Genomic DNA, 21,573 nt, shown 5'->3' on the forward strand with positions numbered 1-21,573 from the left:
GTTTTTTTTTTAGTTATCCTCCTAAGGTTTTCAAAGACTTCCTAATCCTCCGGCTTCCCACTATTTTCCACCACATTGTATGCCTTTTCCTTTTGTTTTTATGCTGTCCTTGACCTCCCTCATCAGCCATGGTTGCTTTGTCCTCCCCTAAGTTGGTTTCTTCTTTTTCAGGAGGAATTCCTACTCTGCTTCCTGAATTACGCCCAGAAACTCGGCTGTTTGCTGCCCCATCATCTTACCTGCTCGGCTCCCCTTCCAATCAACTCTGGCCAGCTCATTCCTCATGTCTTTGTACTTACCTTTACTCAATTGAAATACTGTTCCATCTGATTGCAGCTTCTCCCTCTCAAACTACAGGGGGAATTCTATCATATTATGGTCATATATCCAGAGGGATATTTTCATCTTCAGCTCACTAACCAAGTTTGCCTCATTACACATCACTGAATCCAAAACTGCCTGTTCCAAATGATCAACCACAAGCTATTTCAAAAACCATCTCATAGACATTCCAAGAAATCCTTTTGTTGAGATGTGCTACCCAGTCCACCTATCCATTGAAGTCTGTCATAACATTTTGTATTTGGCTTTTCTGTCTCCAGTTCCAGCTCAGCACTGTCTCCTAACTTGTCCTACCTGCCTATCTTCTTTTCCACCTATCCACTCCACCCTCCCACCCCTATTGTACTCAACTATTGTACTCTATGCGACTTTGTCCCCAACCCACCCTCCTCTCACTTTTCTCTCCACCCTTCAGGCTGTCTGCCTCTATTCCTGATGAAGGGCTTTTGCCCGAAACGTTGATTTTACTGCTCATCAGATGCTACCTGAACTGCTGCGCCAATCCAGCACCACTCTCATCTAGAATCTAGTTTCCAGCATCTGCAGTCATTGTTTTTATCCTTTTCTGTCTCCTGATTGATTTTCTTCCCCACACCCTGGTTACTGCTTGGAGATCTGAACATAACTTGCATCAGATTCTTGATTTATTGCGGTTCCTCAACTCTACCCACACAGATTCTACACCTTCTGACTGTATCACTTTTTGCTATTGATTTAAAGTCATTTCTTACGAACAAGGCGGCACGGTGGCACAGTGGTTAGCACTACTGCCTCACAGCGCCAGAGACCCGGGTTCAATTCCCACCTCAGGCGACTGACTGTGTGGAGTTTGCACGTTCTCCCCGTGTCTGCGTGGGTTTCCTCCGGGTGCTCCGGTTTCCTCCCACAGTCCAAAGATGTGCAGGGTCAGGTGAATTGGCCATACTAAATTGCCCGTAGTGTTAGGTAAGGGGTATGGGTGGGTTTCGCTTCGGCGGGTCGGTGTGGACTTTTTGGGCCGAAGGGCCTGTTTCCACACTGTAATCTAATCTAATCTAAAAAAAAAACTCTAATCTAAGGCAACTCTTGCCCCTCTGCTCATCTGCCTGTCCTTTTGATAGGACATGCATCCTTGGATATTTAGTTCCCAGCCCGGATCCCCTTACAGCCATGTCTCTGTGATACCCACAACATCGTACCTGCCAGTTTCAATCTGCACTACAAGCTCATTGTGTATATTGTGTGCATTAAAGTACAACACCCTCAGTCCTGCATTGACTGCCCTCCTTCTCATCATTGTCCCCTTATCTGCTGTGCGTGACATTTGATTCCTGATCCTTTCCACACTCTCTGTCCTTTTACATCTTCTAGAATCTTGAAGAATCTCTCCTGAGCCCTCCTCCACTTTAATTAGTTTAAATTCCTTCGAAACTCAATTTACCTTGATTTGTGACATCATTTTTCTACCTTACGCGGGTTGCTTTGTGCATTTAGACACAAAGTCTTTACGTTTGATCTATTATTGATTTTCCCTGTACTTTTATGATCCCTTTAATATTCAAAAATTCTGCCCCTTCCTTTTATTTTCTGGTCACAATCAATCCCATCACTAACCAGTAATCCTACCTTCTTCTTTATCTTCCATTTTCTCATTTTCCATCCAACTGAACCAAATTACTTTCTCTTTGGGTTGAGTTCAGGACAATATTTATCCTTGAACCAAAATCATGAAGAATGCTCTTTGATCTCATTGCTTCCAGTGGGATCTTGCTGTGTAGAAATTGTCTGCCCCTTTCCTGAAATTGCAACAGTGACTGGTTTTCAAACAAAATGTAAATGTTTTGGGAGAGCCTGAGGTGCTGAGGGTTTGATTGAAACACAATTAGAGTCATGGAGATGTACAGCACAGAAACAGACTCTTCGATCTGACTCATCCATGCCAGCCACAGAGACACAGAGTCATTGAGTCAGAGAGATGTACAGCACAGAAACAGACCCTTCTGTCCAACTCATCCATGCTGACCAGATAACCTAATTTAATCTAGTCCCATTTGTCAGCATTTGGCCCATATCCTTCGAAACGCTTCCTATTCATATACCCATACAAATGCCTTTTAAATGTTATCATACCAGCCTCCACCACTTCCTCTGGCAGCTCATTCCAAAAATGTACCACCCTCGGCAGGAATAAGTTATGCCTTAGTTCCCATTTAAATCGTTCTCCTGATACTTTCCACCTATGCCCTCTAGTTCTGGACTCCTTCACTCTGACCAAAATATCTTCTTGTTTCACTTGATCAATGCCCCCCATGATGTTAGAAACCACGATATGGTCATCCCCCAGCCTCCAGCGATCCAGGGAAAATAGTCTCAGCCTATTCAGCCTGTCCTGATCACTCCAACCCTCCAACTTGGCAACATCCTTGGAAATCTTTTCTGAACCATTTTAAGGTTCCCAACATTTTTCCTACAGCAGGGAGGCCAGAATTCCACACAGTATTCCAAAAGGGGCCAAACTAATGTCCTATACAGGTGCAACAGCTCCTAACTCCAATACTCAATGCACTGCCCAATAAAGGAAAGCAAACCAAATGGCTTTGACACCCCCCTACCTACCTGCAACTCCACTTTCAAGGAACTAATCTTTTTTGGGAGGAACTGGGAGTCTTTCAGTTGTGCTTTTTCTAATCACCCTGTTCAGAAACAAACTTCTTGCTTTCACTCTCAGCTAAAAATAAGATAAAGGAGGTGATGATTTAATGGCACTCTTGCTGAGCTGTTCATCCAGAGATCCAGATTAATGTTCTGGGTGCCAGGGTTAGATGGTGGAATGTGAATTCAATTTTAAAAATCTGTAATTAAGAGTCTAATGATGACCATGAAACAACTGTTGATTGTCAGGAAAAAGCCATCTGATTCCCTTTAGGGAAGGAAACTGCCATCCTTACCATGTGACTCCAGACCCACAGCAATGTGGTTGACTCGAAACTGCCCTCTGGGTGATTAGGGATGGGCAATAAATGCTGATCCTATCAGTAACACTCACATCGCAAGAAGCACTTTGAACAATGCTTGTTTATTCATGGGGTTTGTTAGGTATTGGCTACAAATGTTCGAACGGATTGTTTTGCCAGTGAATATTCAGAGAGTTAAAATCCCTTCGAAAGGCAGGGATTAAAATTGTTTCTCTTGTCTTTCAGGCCGTGAGAACTCTCAGCCCAAGCTGACCCTGCTGCCACCCTCCCCAGAGCAGGTCAATGCCAAGGGCACTGCCACCCTGGTGTGCCTTGCCAATCACTTCTATCCCGATGAGCTGGAGGTGCAGTGGAAGAAGGACGGTGCAGTCATTTTGGACGGGGTTCAGACCAGCAACTACCTGCGAGCTTCGGACAGCACCTACAGTGTCAGCAGCCTGCTGACCCTCTCTGGGTCTGACTGGGAGTCCAACGCTCGATTCTTCTGTGCCCTCACCCACGTGACCCTCCCCTCTCCCCTCAGCAAGAGCATCAGGAGATCAGAATGTGTGTAGAGTGTTGGAGACAGTCCACAGAGGAGACACAACTTTAAATAGAACAGGGCTGAGCTGGCAGGACAAAGGTCATTGTCAGCACTGACTTTCAACTCTCTTCCTTCTCAGGACTGGCTCAGAGACATTTCTGAGGTTCAGGGGTTATGGAAGTTCATTGGGACACTGTATATAGAGCTTTATACTGTGTCAAACCCCATGCTGTCCCTGTTCTGGGAGTGTTTCATGGGGACAGAGTTGACTTGTGATGCCAAGCAAAATCTCTGGAGGTTGCTGAAGACTGTCAACTGTACAAAACAATGTGAACCTCAGAAGTCTCTGCTTCAGTAAACCAGATCTCCTTCCTGCTCGGCCGCCAGTTCCCATTTAAGGTTTTTTCACTGTTTGAAGGGACAGGATTCTCATGTTATTGAGAAAATCTCCACAAGTGTTTTTCTCAAGCTCCATTGTGGCTGTGAATTGGTGCAGCTTCCTCTGTCTGGGCTATTAATTGCTGACTGTTTTCTGTCAATATCAATCTGGAAAAGGGAATAAAGATGAAGAAGATTCAGTCTCTGTCTCTGTGTGCTTTGGAGATTGACCATTCCATTCAGCTGATTGGCTGCATTTCAGCATGACATTGTCACAATTGGCTACTTGGCCTGTCAATCAATGACACATCCGTTGTAGAGCATACTGACAGCCAATCATCAATTACTTTCAAATGATCCCTTTGATCTGGAATCATTGGAGGTTACAAGATTCCAAACAGATCTCTATTAATGACCACCTGGACCATCTCTGACACCTCCCTCCCTTTCCTGGACCTCTCCATTTCCATTAATGATGACCAACTTGACACTGACATCTTTTACAAACCCACCTCTTCCCAACCTCCCTCTTGCAAAAATGCCATCCCATATTCCCAATTCCTCCGCCTCCGCCATATTTGCTCCCAGGAGGACCAGTTCCACCACAGAACACACCAGATGGCCTTCTTCTTTAGAGACCGCAATTTCCCTTCCCACGTGGTCAAAGATGCGCTCCAATGCATCTCGTCCACATCCCACCCCTCTGCCCTCAAACCCCACCCCTCCAACCGTAACAAGGAGAGAACGCCCCTGGTGCTCACCTTCCACCCTACCAACCTTCGCATAAACCACATCATCCAACGACATTTCCGCCACCTCCAAACGGACTCCACCACCAGGGATATATTTCCCTCCCCACCCATTCCTGCTTTCCGCAAAGACCGTTCCCTCCGTGACTTCCTGGTCAGGTCCATGCCCCTCAACAACCCACCCTCCCATCCTGGCACCCTCCCCTGCCACCGCAGGAATTGCTAAACCTCTGCCCACACCTCCTCCCTGACCTCTATCTAAGGCCCCAAAAGAGCCTTCCACATCCATCAAATTTTTACCAGCACATCCACCAATATCATTTATTGTATCTGTTGCACCCGATGCGGTCTCCTCTAAATTGGGAAGACTGGACGCCTCCCAGCAGAGCGCTTTAGGGAACATCTCCGGGACACCCGCACCAATCAACCCCACTGCCCTGTGGCCCAACATTTCAACTCCCCCTCCCACTCTGCCGAGGGCATAGAGATCCTGGGCCTCCTTCACCGCCGCTCCCTCACCACCCGACACCTGGAGGAAGAACGTCTCATCTCCCGCCTCGGAACACTTCAATCCCATGGCATCAATGTGGATTTCACCAGCTTCCTCATTTCTCCTTCCCCCACCTCACCCCAGTTCCAACCTTCCAGCTCAGCACCATCCTCATGACCTGTCCTACCTGCTTATCTTCCTTTCCTCCTATCCACTCCACCCTCCTCTCTGACCTATCACCTCCATCCCCACCTCCATTCACCCCTATTGTACTCTTTGCTACCTTCCCCCACCCTCCTCTCTGACCTATCACCTCCATCCCTACCCCATTCACCTATCGTACTCTATGCTATTTTCTCCCCAACCCCCTCTCATTTATCTCTCCACTCTGCAGGCACCCTGCCTCTATTCCTGATGAAGGGCTTTTGCCCAAAACGTTGATTTTCCTGCTTCTCGGATGCTGCCTGACCTGCTGTGCTTTTCCAGCACCACTCTGATCTAGCCTCTGGTTTCCAGCATCTGCAGTCCTTGTTTTTACCTAGAAACAGAAAGCTGTTAGGACTCAATAATTACAATCTTAGGCATTCCCTCTTCACTCTGTGGTCCCGGCTCAGGTGCTGGGATTGCACTCTGCACTCTTTGCTGCATGCTGTGTTGTACCTGAAATGATCTGAGGCCAATCACTGACACTGCAGGCTGCGTTTCCCTCTGATGCAGGTGTATTACATAATGCTGCCTGTAGGTGTCACTCTGAGTGTGGGTGTGTTATTCAGAGAGACACCTACAGGCAGCATGGAGTGTGTGTGTTACTCAGTGCTGCCTGACTCTCTGAGTGTATGTGTTACTCAGTGTTGCCTGTAGGTGTCTGTGTGTGTGTGTTATTCTGCACTGGCTGTAGGCAGTGCAATGATTTGGAGATTTGGACTGGGGTGTACAAAGTTAAAAATCTCACAACACCAGATTATAGTCCAACAGGTTTAATTGGAAGCACACTAGCTTTCGGAGCGCCGCTCCATCATCAAGGGAGTGTCCTCCACAACCACTTGATGATGGAGTGGCGCTCCGAAAGCTAGTGTGCTTCCAATTAAACCTGTTGGATAACCAGGTGTTGTGTGATTTTTAACTTTGTATCTCGATGAGTGGGAGTGTGTTACTCTGTGCTGCCTGTTGGTGTCTCTGAGGTATTTGTCTCTGAGTGATGGGTAGAGAATGGGCTTTGTGATGGGGATTGAAGATTAGGCTTTAATGTTGTCAAATCTCGGAAGAAAAACAATTCAGTCTGAGATTGCAGCTCATTGAGGTGGCCAAAGTTAAAAATCACACAACACCAGGTTATAGTCCAACAGGTTTCTTTGGAAGTACAAGCTTTCGGAGCACTGCTCCTTCATCAGGCAGCTCGTGGGGCAGGATCATAGTTCACAGAATTTATAGTGCAAGTGAGATGGCAGCTGAGAAAGGTGAAAACTGAGAGTGTATTCTCAGTAATGGAGGGATTTCAGAGGCAGTGCACACTGTGCTCCTTGATGTGCTCCCCAATTACAAGGGGACTTTCTGGAGCTGGGATCATTGCAGTAGTGGCTGTCTGCTCAGCCAATGCTGACTAGCCTTACTTGTATTTCAATGGTCAATTAGCTGTAAACTAGAAGCAGCAATATTGCCTTACAGGGAGGAGAGCAGTGAGTGAGGTTGAATTCTTGCAGCTCCAAGAGGGATTGCAGTGGATTAATGAAGGGTGCTACCACCACGAAGGTGCCACCTTCACTCCCCCAGCCTCAGCTGTGGTGACCCTCGGGTTAAACACACCACCAGTCATCTCTGTCTGTAATGAGCGAGTGGGACTATGCTCCTCTGGGATGATGTCCACTTTCCTGGGTGCTGGAGGGAAGGATAAAGTGAAGACTGCAGATGGTGGAGATCAGAGTCAATAATGTGTTGCTGGGAATCCACAGCAGGTCAGGCAGCATCCAAAGAGCAGGATAATCAATGGTTTGGGCATAAGGTCTTCATCAGGAATGGAGGGAAGGTTAACCTCTCCAGAAGGCAGCACAGGCTGGATCAAAGGGGCATCAAGAGTAAGCATAGGGAGATTGAGGGTGACAAAAGGAGGGGGTTGGTTGGCAGGTTGTTATTCAGAGTCAGGTCCCAGAGTATCAGTACTTCTGACACTCCCTTTTTTTATCTGTCAGCCAGGGCTCCCTGATTGGACAAGGTTAACAGCCCATCAAGGAACTCATATTTTATTGGGAAAGAAACATTTATCGAACAAGGAGCAGAAGAGCTAAACGAGACAAGACAAAATGAATGGTTTCATTACGAACATCACAAATGAGATTTGGGAAATAAGATTTTCATTCTGGGAGATGGGAATCTGGAATGAACTGTCACAGAATCCACAGACTGTCACAGTGTGGAAACAGGCTATTTGGCCCAACAAGCCAACACCAACTCTCTGAAGACAGACTCCCCGAGACCCATCCCCTACCCTTTTACTCAACATCTCCCCTGACTGACAGCTTCTTGATCACTGTGGCAATTTTAGAATGGTCAATTCACCTAACCTGTACATCTTTGGATTGTGGGAGGAAACTGGAGCACACAGAGGAAACCCACACATACACAGGGGGAGCGTGCAAACTCCACAAAGACAGTCACCCGGGGCTGGAATCGAACCCAGGTCCCTGGTGCTGTAAGGCAGCAGTGCTAACCACTGAGCCACCATACCACTCATTAAAGAAAAGGACAAATAGTTGAGCTTTTGTTAAACTCCGTGAGCCTGACGTGATATAAATTATAAACACACAACCCTCTGTCAGGGAAGGTAGTGGAGAGTGGAAACCTTACAACATTTAAATATCATAACATGCAAGGATTTGGGATAAGTGCAGGAAATTGGGATTAGAGTGCCTTTAGCCGTAGTTATGTCAGTGCAGACTCAATGGGCCAAAGGGCCTTTTCTGTGCTGTATCAATCTATGCTCCATGCTGAGAGGGCAGTATAGGTTAATGGTGACCAGGTGAGACAGTTCCAAGATGAGTTCCAAACTCATCATCAAGGGTCAGAGGAAATGGCTCAAGCTTCAGTTAAGGCCCAAGTAAGTGCTTGGGAGGAGGGTGAAGGCTAATGGATGCAAGGTCAATAGAGACTGAGCGAGGGCACAGAGTGCTGACTGGCATCTCCAGGGGTTGCAGTGAGGCATGTGGGGACAAGAGGGAAGTGTGTAGGGATGGAGAGCAGTTTCAGTTGATATGTGACCTTTGTCAGCAGCAGCATGACCTTCAGCATCAGGGGGTGTCCCTGAGTGTGTCAGGCTCACTGGCTGCTCTCTGTGTGATTCCACACAGCCACCCATGTGGTCACCACAAGGTCTTTCTCATGTCTACACGACCGTCTATAACACCATCTGCTCCCACCATCTGGACCCTCCCTCTGCACCACCATCTGTACCCACTGTCTGCACCCAGTATCCACAGCCACTGTCTAGTCCCTCTGTTTGCACCCACCATCTACACCCACTGTCGACACCGCTGTCTGCACCCTCCATCGACAGCTCCCATCTTTCTGCTGTTGTAAGATTGTATCCAATGATTCCATTGAGATTACTGCACCCGAAGCCTGAATTTTAGAACCGGCAATGATTGTCTTCTAACCTTGACCTTCAAAGTCTGTGTTCCATGTAAAGGAAAATTAACAAAATTAACATTTACTCTGAAATGCATTTACTGTGAAATCTGAAAGACAATGCTTTACTAAAGTTAAAACTTTCTGACACTTTGCTGAAGTCTGCTGTCGAGAGACAGCCTGTCTCTGAGGAACTGTGTAAACATTCAACAAGTGAAAAATATAAGAACAGTATGTCCACAACAAGGGAATGAAAAGAATAACAACTCAAATCTTCACAGTCTTTGTCCTTGAGAGTGTGATAAGAAACAGTATAAGACAAATATCTGAATTATACTCAGGGCCCTTGCACAAGGCATTTTTGTCAAGTGCATGTGGTCCCTCTGCAATACAGAGGTTAAAAAAAATTAATAAAGCTCTTTTTGGTTGCTCTTGCTAATAGTTGAGTCGAGTCAATTTAATTTTCATGACATTCCACAATGGGCTGATTAATATTAATTACTGAATGCCATTTGATTTCTGTGATGGCAGGACTGATGTATAAGGAGGGGTTGAGTTGGTGAGGATTGTGTTCACTGGAGTTTAGAAGAATGAAGGAAGGGAATCTTGGAGAAAGCTATAAAATTGGAACAGCATGAGACAAGTCAAATGAAGTAAGGATGTTCCCAATGGTGGGGAAGTCCAGAACCAGGGCTCATAGTTTAAAGTTAAGAGGTAAACTCTACAGGACAGAGATGAGGAAAAATGTCTTCACCCAGAGAGCGGTGAGCCTGTGGAATTCTCTGTCACAGAAAGCAGTTGAGGAAAAAACATTATGTTTTCAAGAAGGAGGTAGAGATAGCTCTTGTGGCTAAAGAATCAAGGCATATGGGGTAGGGAGGGATTACAGTACAGTGCTCGATGATCAGCCACAATCATATTGAAGGGCGAGTAGACTGGAGGAGCCGAATGTCCTACTCCTGCTTGTATCCTCTATGTTTCTACATTGCGTAAAATAGATTACCAGGTGGAGGGCACTCTGTCAGATTGGTAAGTATCCATTCACAGATGCCCCCCACACCACTCCCCTTCCATTTTAATTGGGTCCACTCTCTCTTTTCCTATGTCTTTGTTATCTGACCAGTGACCACACCTCCCCTTCACCAACCAAGAAGGGAGCTGTGCTTATAACCCATCGTTTGTTTTAATTGAGTGATGTGATGGTGGGGTTTTCAAAAACAGGAAGAGCTGAATTCTTATCGCCCCCTTGTGCTGATTTTGTTGTGTGCCCTCTCTCAATATGGGCGACACAGCATTGCTGCCTCACAGAGCTAGGAACCCAGATTCAAGAATCACACAGCATAGAAATAGACCCTTCGGCCCACCATGTCAATGCCAACCACCACACACTAAACTACACTAATCCCATTTAACCGCAGTTTTCTGGAGCCAACTGTGTCCTGGAATTAAAAGTGCTCATCCAAATGTTTTTTAAAGGTTGTGAGATTTTCAGCCTGCACCACCCTCTCAGGCAGCATGTTCCATATACCTACCACACGCTGAGTTAAAAAATACTTTCACCTTAATCTTATGACCCCTGGTCTTAAACAGGTCTGGGTGAGGAATGGAGGCTGCAGAACAGTGTGAGAGGTCAGGAGTGGAGAGAGGAGAACAGTGTGAGGGTGAGGAATGGAGGCTGGAGCAGGAAGACGCTTGTGTTCTGGAAAGCAGCACAAATAGGGAAGAGATCCAATAGCTGGTAGGAATAGTCTCCATGCTTCCTAACAGTAGCTTTATGGTGGGAAAGAGAATAAATCAGGAGATAATGAAGGCTTGGAACAAAGGCTGCTCATTAATTACAAATGATTAATTACAATTAATCCTCATGTTGATTATTTATAGTCAGATATTTCTTTTTAATTCATTCACAGGATGAGGACATCCCTGACTAGGACAGCATTTATTGCCCACCTCTAATTGCCCCAGAGGGCAGTTAACAGTCAACCACATTGCTGTAGGATTGGATTCCCATGTAGGCCAGACCAGGGAAGGATGGCAGTTCCGTTCCCGAAAGGAATTTAATGAACCGGATGGGTTTTCCTGACAATCAACATGGATTCATGGTCATCATTAGACTCTTAATTGCAGATTTTTTAATTGAATTCAAATTCCATAATCTGCCACAGTGGGATTTGAACCTAGGTCCCCCGAACCATATCTGGGTCTCTGTGCATTAATCACACAAGGTTAGTATGTAGGTACAGCAAGTCATCAGGTAAGCTTATAGAACGTTATAGTGTATTGTGAGGGGAAACTGAATGTAAGGCTTCATTGAAACATGCAAGATCCTGACGGGGTTGATGTGGAAAGGATGTTTCCTCTTGTGGGAGAATCCAGAACCAGGGATCACAGTTTAAAATTAAGGGAGAGTCCATTCAAAACAGAGATTCAGAAACATGTTTTTACTCACAGAGTTGTCAGTCTTTGGAATTCTCTTCCTTAAAGGGCAGTGGATGCAGAATCTTTAGATATTTTTAAGGGAGAGGTAGATAGATTCTTATGACTGAAGGGATGGAACATTATTGGAAAATGTAAAGTTGAGGTTAAAATCAGATCAACCATAATCTTATTGAATGGGGGAGCAGGTTCAAAGGACTGAGTGGCCTTCTTTTGTTCCTTGCCCATATGTTGCCTCACACACCTTTACACGATCGAAGGATGTCGCTCGTATTTTCTACCTGCAGATTAAGCTGCTTGTACAATAGGCCTCATCTGCACAGTGATTTCTCCAGCCTTTCACTGTGACATGTTAAAGATACTGGTCCCATGATCAATCCATTAACTCAGAGCTGGTTTATTGAAACCAATAAAACACATTACAAGTCATGAAGCAGACATTACAGCAAGCAATAATGGGCTACATGGAGGGTCAGTGGTTGGCACTGCTGCCTCACAGCACCAGGTACCTGCCTCAGGCAGGTCTGTGTGAAGTCTGCACATTCTCCCTGTGTCAGCATGGGCTTCCCCTGGGTCCTCAGGTTTCCTCCCACAGTCCAAAGATCAGCAGGCTGGTAAAATAGTTGTGCTAAATTGCCCAGAGTGTACAGGGATGTGCAGGCTCTGTGGAGTAGCCATTGGAAAATACAGAGCTAGGATAGGGCTCTAGGTAGAATGACCTTCGGAGGGGCGGTGTGGAGTCAATAGGCTGAATGGCCTACTTCAACACTATCGGGATTCTGTGGTACAAATGTAAGTTCCTTCTTTCCATTCTAGCCCGGAAGCATGCATGTGGTTCTGTCTCATATCCACTCAAGAGATGGAAACCCTTTGAAGACAGGAGCAGCCTCTATTCTTTTGGAAAGTACTTCTTCCACTCTGTGTCCTTCACAGCCTTGTAGACAGCAACAATGAGATCAGGAAATAACTCAAAGCTATAATATTCTGGACTTTTCATTAAACTGTGGAACCTGAAAAGTACAATTAATGTCAAAGTCAATGAAGATATTTCTCAGCAATCCCTAAATGCTGAGTTTTAGTACTCAGCAGGCCCCAGGAGTCAAAATAACTGAGTAGATCATTGCTCTGAATTGTTCATAAATTTCACCTTCACATTTCTGGAGGCTTTGATCAGAAAGGTTAGAACATAGAACAATACAGCACAGAACAGGCCCTTCGGCCCACGATGTTGTGCCGAACATTTGTCCTAGCTTAAGCACCCATCCATGTACCTATCCAATTGCCTCTTAAAGGTCACCAAAGATTCTGACTCTACCGCTCCCACAGGCAGCGCATTCCATGCCCCCACCACTCTCTGGGTAAAGAACCCACCCCTGATATCTCCCCTATACCTTCCACCCTTCACCTTAAATTTATGTCCCCTTGTAACGCTCTTTTGTACCCGGGGAAAAAGTTTATGACTGTCTACTCTATCTATTCCTCTGACCATCTTATAAACCTCTATCAAGTCACCCCTCATCCTTCGCCGTTCCAATGAGACAAGTCCTAGCACTCTCAACCTATCCTCGTATGACCTATTCTCCATTCCAGGCAACATCCTGGTAAATCTTCTCTGCACCCTCTCCAAAACTTCCACATCTTTCCTGAAGTGAGGCGACCAGAACTGCACACAGTACTCCAAACGTGGCCTAACCAAAGTCCTGTACAGTTGCAACATCACTTCACGACTCTTGAATTCAATCCCTCTGCTAATGAACGCTAATACACCATAGGCCTTCTTACAAGCTCTATCCACCTGAGTGGCAACTTTCAAAGACCTATGAACATAGACCCCAAGATCCCTCTGTCCCTCCACCTCACTAAGAACCCTACCGTTAACCCTGTATTCCGCATTCTTATTTGTCTTTCCAAAATGGACAACCTCACACTTGGCAGGGTTGAACTCCATCTGCCACTCCTCAGCCCAGCTCTGCATCATATCCAAGTCCCTTTGCAGCCGACAAGAGCCCTCCTCACTATCCACAACTCCACCAATCTTCGTATCATCTGCAAATTTACTGACCCACCCTTCGACTCCCTCATCCAAGTCATTAATAAAAGTTACGAACAGCAGAGGACCCAGAACTGATCCCTGCGGAACTCCACTTGTAACTGGGCTCCAGGCTGAATATTTACCATCTCCCACCACTCTCTGACTTTGACCGGTTAGCCAGTTTTCTATCCAATTGGCCAAATTTCCCTCTATCCCATGCCTCCTGACTTTCCGCATAAGCCTAACATGGGGAACCTTATCAAATGCCTTACTAAAACCCATGTATACTACATCCACTGCTCTACCCTCATCCACATGCTTGGTCACCTCCTCAAAGAATTCAATCAGACTTGTAAGGCAAGACCTACCCTTCACAAATCCGTGCTGGCTGTCCCGAATCAAGCAGTGCCTTTCCAGATGCTCATAAATCCTATCCCTCAGTACCCTTTCCATTACTTTACCTACCACCGAAGTAAGACTAACTGGCCTGTAATTCCCGGGGTTATCCCTATTCCCTTTCTGAACAGGGGCACAACATTTGCCACTCTCCAGTCCCCTGGTACCACCCCCGTTGACAGTGAAGATGAAAAGATCATTGCCAACGGTATTGCAATTTCCTCTCTTGCTTCCCACATAATCCTAGGATATATCCCATCAGGCCCAGGGGACTTGTCTATCCTCAAGTTGTTCAAAATATCCAACACATCTTCCTTCCTAACATGTATCTCCTCTAGCTTACCAGTCCGTTTCACACTCTCCTCTTCAACAATACGGTTCCTCTCATTGGTAAATACTGAAGAAAAGTACTCATTCAAGACCTCTCCTATCTCTTCCGACTCAATACACAGTCTCCCACTACTGTCCTTGATTGAACCTACCCTCGTTCTCGTCATTCTCATGTTTCTCACATACGCATAAAATGCCTTTGGGTTATCCTTGATCCTATCCGCCAGAGATTTTTCATGCCCTCTCTTGGCTCTCCTAATCCCTTTCTTCAGGTCCCTTCTGGCTATCCTGTATCCCTCCACTGCTCTGTCTGAACCCTGTTTCCTCAACCTTATGTAAGCCTCCTTCTTCCTCTTTACAAGACATTCAACCTCCCTCGTCAACCAAGGTTCCCTCACACGACTGTTTCTTTCCTGCCTTACCGGTACATACATATCAAGGACACGTCATATCTGTTCCTTGAAAAAGTTCCACATTTCCACGACATCCTTCCCCGACAGCCTATGCTCCCAACTTATGCTCCTCAGATCCTGTCTTACAGCATCGTAATTACCCTTCCCCCAATTGTAAAACCTACCCTGTTGCACGCACCTATCTCTCTCCATAACAAAGGTGAAAGTCACTGAATTGTGGTCACCATTACCAAAATGTTCACCCACTAACAAGCCCATCACTTGTCCCGGTTCATTACCGAGTACCAAATCCAAAATGGCCTCCCCTCTGGTTGGACAATCTACATACTGTGTTAGAAAAGCTTCCTGGACACACTGCACAAACACCGCCCCATCCAATCTACTTGATCTAAAGAGCTTCCAATCAATATTTGGGAAGTTGAAATCACCCATGACTACTACCCTGTGGCTTCTGCACCTTTCCAAAATCTGTTTCCCAATCTGTTTCTCCACATCTCTGCTGCTATTGGGGGGCCTATAGTAAACACCCAACAAGGTGGCTGCACCTTTCCTATTTCTGACTTCAGCCCATACTACCTCCAAAGGCAGATCCCCCTCGAACTGCCTTTCTGCAGCTGTTATACCATTTCTAATTAGCAACGCCACCCCCCCCCCCCCTCCTTTTTTACCACCCTCCCTAATCCTACTGAAACATCTGTAACCAGGAACCTCCAACAACCATTCCTGTCCCTCTTCTATCCACGTTTCCGTGATGGCCACAACATTGTAGTGCCAGGTACCTATCCATGCCTTAAGTTCACCGACCTTATTTCTGATACTCCTTGCGTTGAAGTATACGCACTTGAACCCATCTCTGTGTCCGCAAGTATTCCCTGTCAGTGCTACCTTCTTCACAGCTTCCCCACACACTTGGACATCCTGACAAACAGCTAGCCTACTTGCTGGACTACAAGTCCGGATCCCATCCCCCTGCCAAATTAGTTTAAAACCCCCGAAGATAGCTAGCAAACCTACCCCCCAGGATATTGGCGCCCTTCTGGTTCAGGTGCAACCTGTCCTGCTTGTACAGGTCCCACCTTCCCCAGAATGCAGTCCAATTGTCCAAATACCTGAAGCCCTCCCTCCTACACCATCCTTGCAGCCACGTGTTCAACTGCACTCTCTCCCTATTCCTTGCCTCACTGTCACGTGGCACCGGCAACAACCCAGAGATGACGACTCTGTCTGTCCTAGCTTTCAGCTTCCAGCCTAACTCCCTGAGCTCTTGAATGACTTCCCCACCCCTCTTCCTACCTATGTCGTTGGTGCCAACGTGCACCACGACTTCTGGCTGCACACCCTCCCCCTTAAGGATTCTGAAGACACAGTCCGAGACGTCTTGGACCCTGGCACCCGGGAGGCAACAAACCATCCGAGAGTCTCGCCCATGCCCACAGAATCGCCTGTCCGTCCCTCTAACAAGAGAGTCTCCTATAACTAGCGCTCTCCCCATTTCCCTTCTGAGTCTCAGAGCCAGACCCCACGCCACAGACCTGGTCACTGCAGCTTACCCCTGCTAGGCTGTCCCCCCCACCAGTATACAAAGTGGTATACCTATTGTTTAGGGGAATGACTACAGGGGATCCCTGCACTGCCTGCTTCCTCCCCTTCCCACCTCTAACTGTTACCCAGCTACCTCTGTTCTCTGGCGTAACTATGTCCCTGTAGCTTCTATCTATCACCTTCTCAGCCTCTCGAATAATCCTCAGTTCATCCAACTCCAGTTCCAGTTTCCTAACTCGTTCTGTGAGGATCAGAATCTGACAGCATTCCCGGCAGATGAAGTCGGCAGGAGTATTGGTGGTCACCCCTACCTCAAACATCCGGCAGGAGGAACATTCCACTGCCTGCGCTGCCATTACTCTACACTTCGTCTCCAAAGCAAGAACACTGAGTAGCTTACCTGTGAACTTTAAAGTTAGGTTAGAGGAGGAGGATGGGAGGGATAGAACACACCCACTCAAATATCAATCACTTACCTTCCCGACCAGCTCTGCGCTCCAACCTCACTTCTGCCCAGCTCGCGCCGCTCTCTGCTTACTCCTCTCCAAAATACAGCTTAAAATCAACTCCAACTCCCAACCATCCAGCTGAGAGCAGAGCCCTGTACAAACTGGAACCTGGTCAGTGGGAGCACTGTCACCTCTGTCTCAGAAGCTTTGGGGAGTCTATTTTGATCATAGAGTCCTTCAGCACTGGAGGCTGTTCAGAGAATGTTCCCCTGACTGATCCCAGGGATGAAAGTGCTGTCCCATGAGGAGCAGTTAAAGAGTTTGGGCTTGGACTCGCTGGAGTTCAAAAGAATGAGGAGGGATCTGATTGAGGGATAGAAAATGGGAAAGGGGATTGATAAGGTGGATGTTGAATAGATGCTCCCCCTTGCAGGACAGTCTGGAACAAGAGGTCATCGATACAGAGTGAGAGGAGGTTGGTTCAAACCTGAGCTGAGGAGAAACTACATCTCCCAGAGGGTTGTGAATCTGTGAAACTCAATGCCCCAGAGTGCAGTGGAGGCAGAATCAATCCACAGGTTCAAGAAAGATGTGTTTCTGATGGAAAGTGAGATAAAGAGCGATGGGGAGCAGACAGGAGAGTGGAGTTGAAACCAGGATAAGATCAGCCATGGTCATGTTAAGGGCTGAATTGCCTCTTCCTGCTCCTAATTCCTATGTTGAGCACACAGTCAAGGCTGACACTGCAAAACTGAGGGAGCTGTTGTCTTTCAGGTGAGATACAAAACAGGGGTTCTGCCACAATATATCGAACTGTACTATCTCCCCCAGAGACAAGTGCTGGAATTTGAATTCAAATCACAAAGCAAGCCTCATTAATGGTGACCACAATAATGATCCCTGATTGCTGTCCAGCCTCAGCCTTACCCAGTCTGGACTTCATGTGACTCCAGCCCCACAGCAATCTGGTTAAAGTCTTAGGTGCCTTCCGAGAGGCCACAGCAAGGCCATCAGTTCAAGGACAATTAGTCTTGGGTAACAATTACTGATCTATGCCAGTGACACCCATCTCCCAGAAAACAGAATGCAACAGAGATTGGTGTCAGCCAAAATTATCAGATCAGACTCCCAATGAGATGGGGAGATGGTTAAAAATGAATTCAGCTCAGTATGGAACAGGTCCCCACTTGTTAACACATTGTCACTGATAAAATAAGTGAGAGAAAACAGAAAACGAAAGGTGAGAACACTCAAATATGGGAATATCAGTGAGAATTCAGGCAACTGAAGGAAGACATGAAGAACTGCAAAGGAAGACAAAAAGGAAGCAAGAGTTACAAAAAAGTGATTGAGAGAGAGACCTGCAAGGGGTCACAAGAATAACACAAATGTTTCACACGAAAATTAGAAAATCAAGGCGGCTCCAGTGCAATGTGAGCCCTTTAAAAACAAACTGGGAATTCCATGAATGAGACTATGGGAATGGCCGATATGTACAATAATTAGTTGTGTCAGTCTTCACAGTCAAGGAACGGGATAATGCAGCTTCCATTCCAGGGAGGTTAGTAATGAATTGAAGACTGGAATTCGTGAAACTTGATACATGCCAGAAAACAGCATTGGAAAGCGAGCAGCTCTAAAGGCTGACAGATCTTCAGGACCTCAGGGGTTTAAAGGAAGGGGGAGGGGGGAGAAGTTTCAGAAGCTTTTCCCATCAGCTTCCAAAGCAGCAACCATTCCTTTAGTTTGGAAAATGTCTTGCTGTAACTCCACGGGTTCAAGAAAGATGAGAGAGGGAACTGAGGAAATTATATACTGGTCAATCTAACATCTCTTTTGAGGGTTTCATTGGAATCTACCATTAGCAGCAGAAAGAATGAACATGTGGAGAATTGGAAATAGCCCACATAGATTTGTGATGGGTAGGTTCTGACTAACGAACTAAATGCATGAACTAAAATAGTCGATAGGGCAAAAAGTCTCATCAACTTTCAGAAGTACTTGATAATTTCCCACAATAAAGTTAAAACCCATGGGATTGAAGATGAATGTTTGACTTGGTTCGGAGGCTGGTGTAGTGACAGACGACAGAGAAAGAAAGTGATGAGTGGTGTTCCACAAGGATTCTGTGGTGAGGCCTTAACAAATTTGGGAGGCACGGTGGCACAGTGGTTAGCACTGCTGCCTCACAGCGCCAGAGACCTGGGTTCAATTCCCGACGCAGGCGACTGACTGTGTGGAGTTTGCACATTCTCCCTGTGTCTGCGTGGGTTTCCTCCGGGTGCTCCGGTTTCCTCCCACAGTCCAAAGATGTGCACGTCAGGTGAATTGGCTATGCTAAATTGCCCGTAGTGTTAGGTAAGGGGTAAATGTACGGGAATGGGTGGGTTATGCTTCGGCGGGTCGGTGTGGACTTGTTGGGCCGAAGGGCCTGTTTCCACACTGTAAGTAATCTAATCTAATCTAATCTAATTACTGTATGTATTAATGAGAATCATAGTTCCACATTGACACAAAGACTGATGAAATAGTAAGCAGTGCAGATGGTCTTTTTGTTTAAAACTCACTCTGAGGACATGGGTGTTGCTGTCTGGGCCAGCATTTATTACACGTTCTGTGTTGCCCTTGTGAATCATGCAATCATCATACAGTGTAGAAGCAGGCCATTCAGCCCATCAAATCCACACCAACCCACCAAACAGCATCCCATCTAGACTGACCCTGTTCCTGTACTGCAGCATTTCCTATGGTCAACCCACCCAGCCAACACATCCCTCGACACTATGTACAATTTGGCATGGCTAATCCACCTAACCAACACATCTATGGACTGTGTGGAAGAAACCCACACAGACATGGGGAAAATGTGCAACCTCCACACAGACAGTTGCTCCAGGGTGAAATTGAACCAGGTCCCTAGTGCTGTGAGGTAGCAGCACTAACCACTGAGCCACAATCCTGCCCTTTGCAAGGTGGTGGTGAGCTGCCTTCTTGAACCACTGCAGTCCATGTGCTGTAGATAAACCCACAATGCCCTTAGGGAGGGAATTCCAGGATTTTCATCCAGCGACACTGGAGGAACAGTAATATATTTTCAAATCAAGATTCTATGTGGATTGGAGGGGAACTTGTTTTTGGTGGTGTTCTGTGTCCTTCTACATGGAAATGATCGTGGGTTTGGAAGGTGCTGTCTCATGAGATTTGGTGTGAATTCCTGCAGTGCATCTTGTAGATGGTGCACACGGGTGTTACTGAGCATCAGTGGTGGAGGGAGTGTATGTTTATCGATGGTGGTGCCAATCAAGCAGGCTGCTTTGTACTGGAAGATATCAAGCTTCTTGATGGTTTTTGGAGCTGCATCCATCCAGGCAAGTGGGGAGTAACCCACCACAGTCCTATCCAAAACTTGACTGATCTTTTCTTAATTCATTTACTGGATTGGGCATCATTTGCTATGTCAGCATTTATTGCCCAGAATCAAATGGGGTGGCACAGCACTGGGACCAACGTTTAATTCCACCCTCGGGCAACTGACTGTGTGAAGTTTGCACGTTTTCCCTGTGCCTGTCTGGATTCCCTCCAGGTGATCTGGTTTCCTCCCACAGTCCACAAACGTGCGGGTTATGTGGAATGGCCATTGGAAATGCAATGGCCTGGGTCTGGGTGAGATGCTCTTTGGCGAGACGGTTTGGGCTGAATGGCCTGTTTCCACATTGTAGGGATTCTATGAATTTCTTCACTCAGAGGGTTTTGAATCTTTGGGATACTCAGCGATACTTAGGCGTTTGAATAAATTCAAGATAGAGAGGATTCACATGTGGGAAGGCAGTGAGTTAATGGTATCATCACTAGATTCTTAATCCAAAGAGCCAAGTAATGTTCTGGGGGACCTGGGATCACCGTGGGGCAGCACGGTGGTACAGTGGTTAGCACTGCTGCCTCACAGCACCAGGATCCCAGGTTCAATTTTAGCCTCGGGTGACTGCCTTTTATGGAGTTTGCACATTCTCCCTGAGACTGCATGGGTTTCCTCCGGGTGCTCCGGTCTCCTCCCACCATCCAAAGATGTGCAGGTTAGGTGAATTGGTCACGCTAAATTGCCCATAGTCGGGGTGAATATGGGGAATGAGTCTGGGTCGGTTACTCTTCGGAGGGTCGGTGTGGAGTTGTTGGGCAAAAGGGCCTGTTTCCATACTGCAGGGAATCTAATCTAAATCCTGGCAATGCATGGAGTGGAATTTTAAATACAAAAAGACTCTGGAGTTAAGAGTCTAATGACGACCATTGTTGGGGGAGAACCCTGTCGGGCCCACTAATGTTCATCAGATTGCTGTCCTTGTCCATACTGACTGACATATGACTCCAGACCCACAGCAACATAGAATCATAAAATCCCTACTGTGTGGAAGAAGGTCATTCAGCCCATCAAGTACAAGCAGCATCTCACCAGAACTAGCCCCCTCTCCTAACCTTACACTTCCATGGCCAATCCAACGAACCTGCACATATCTGGACTGAGAGAGCAAACTGAGACACCCAGAGGAAACCCATTCAGACAGAGGGAGAACATACAAAGTCCACACAGACAGTTGCCTGAAGGTGGAATCAAACCCAGGTCCCTGGCGCTGTGAGGTAGTGGTGCCAGCCACTGTGCCACCCATTCCTCATCTCTGGTCGAAATGTCTAACCCCTTATTCCCAGACTGGGACTCTGCTTTAGAATCCCCAGGTAGGGGTTCATCCTTCCAAAATCTACCCTGTCAGGGCCCTGGAGAATTTTAAATGTTTCAGTGAAATCTCATCCCAGCCATCTGAATTCCAGGGAATCCTGACCCAGTACCCTCTCTCAATCATTAGGCAATCCCTCAACCCGTCACATGAACTGTGGCTGGGTTTGATCATCTCAGTAAGAGTTTCAAGGT

The 21,573-nt window shown here is 46.6% G+C and overlaps 1 protein-coding gene across 1 annotated transcript in view; it reads left to right on the forward strand.

The window, feature by feature from the left end:
- The window catches only part of LOC148149238 (immunoglobulin kappa light chain-like), a 417,092-nt gene that overhangs the window by 394,921 nt on the left and 598 nt on the right, over positions 1-21,573 (forward strand). Inside the window, exon 3 of the mRNA XM_087990300.1 lies at positions 3,522-3,750. Within this exon, the coding sequence (XP_087846426.1) occupies positions 3,522-3,750 (229 nt within the window). The remainder of the gene's footprint in view (positions 1-3,521; positions 3,751-21,573) is intronic.

This window comes from Chiloscyllium plagiosum, unplaced genomic scaffold (genome assembly GCF_037043375.1).
Source record: "Chiloscyllium plagiosum isolate Xiang-an unplaced genomic scaffold, Cpla_swu_hap1 HiC_scaffold_9, whole genome shotgun sequence".
NCBI lineage: Eukaryota > Metazoa > Chordata > Chondrichthyes > Orectolobiformes > Hemiscylliidae > Chiloscyllium > Chiloscyllium plagiosum.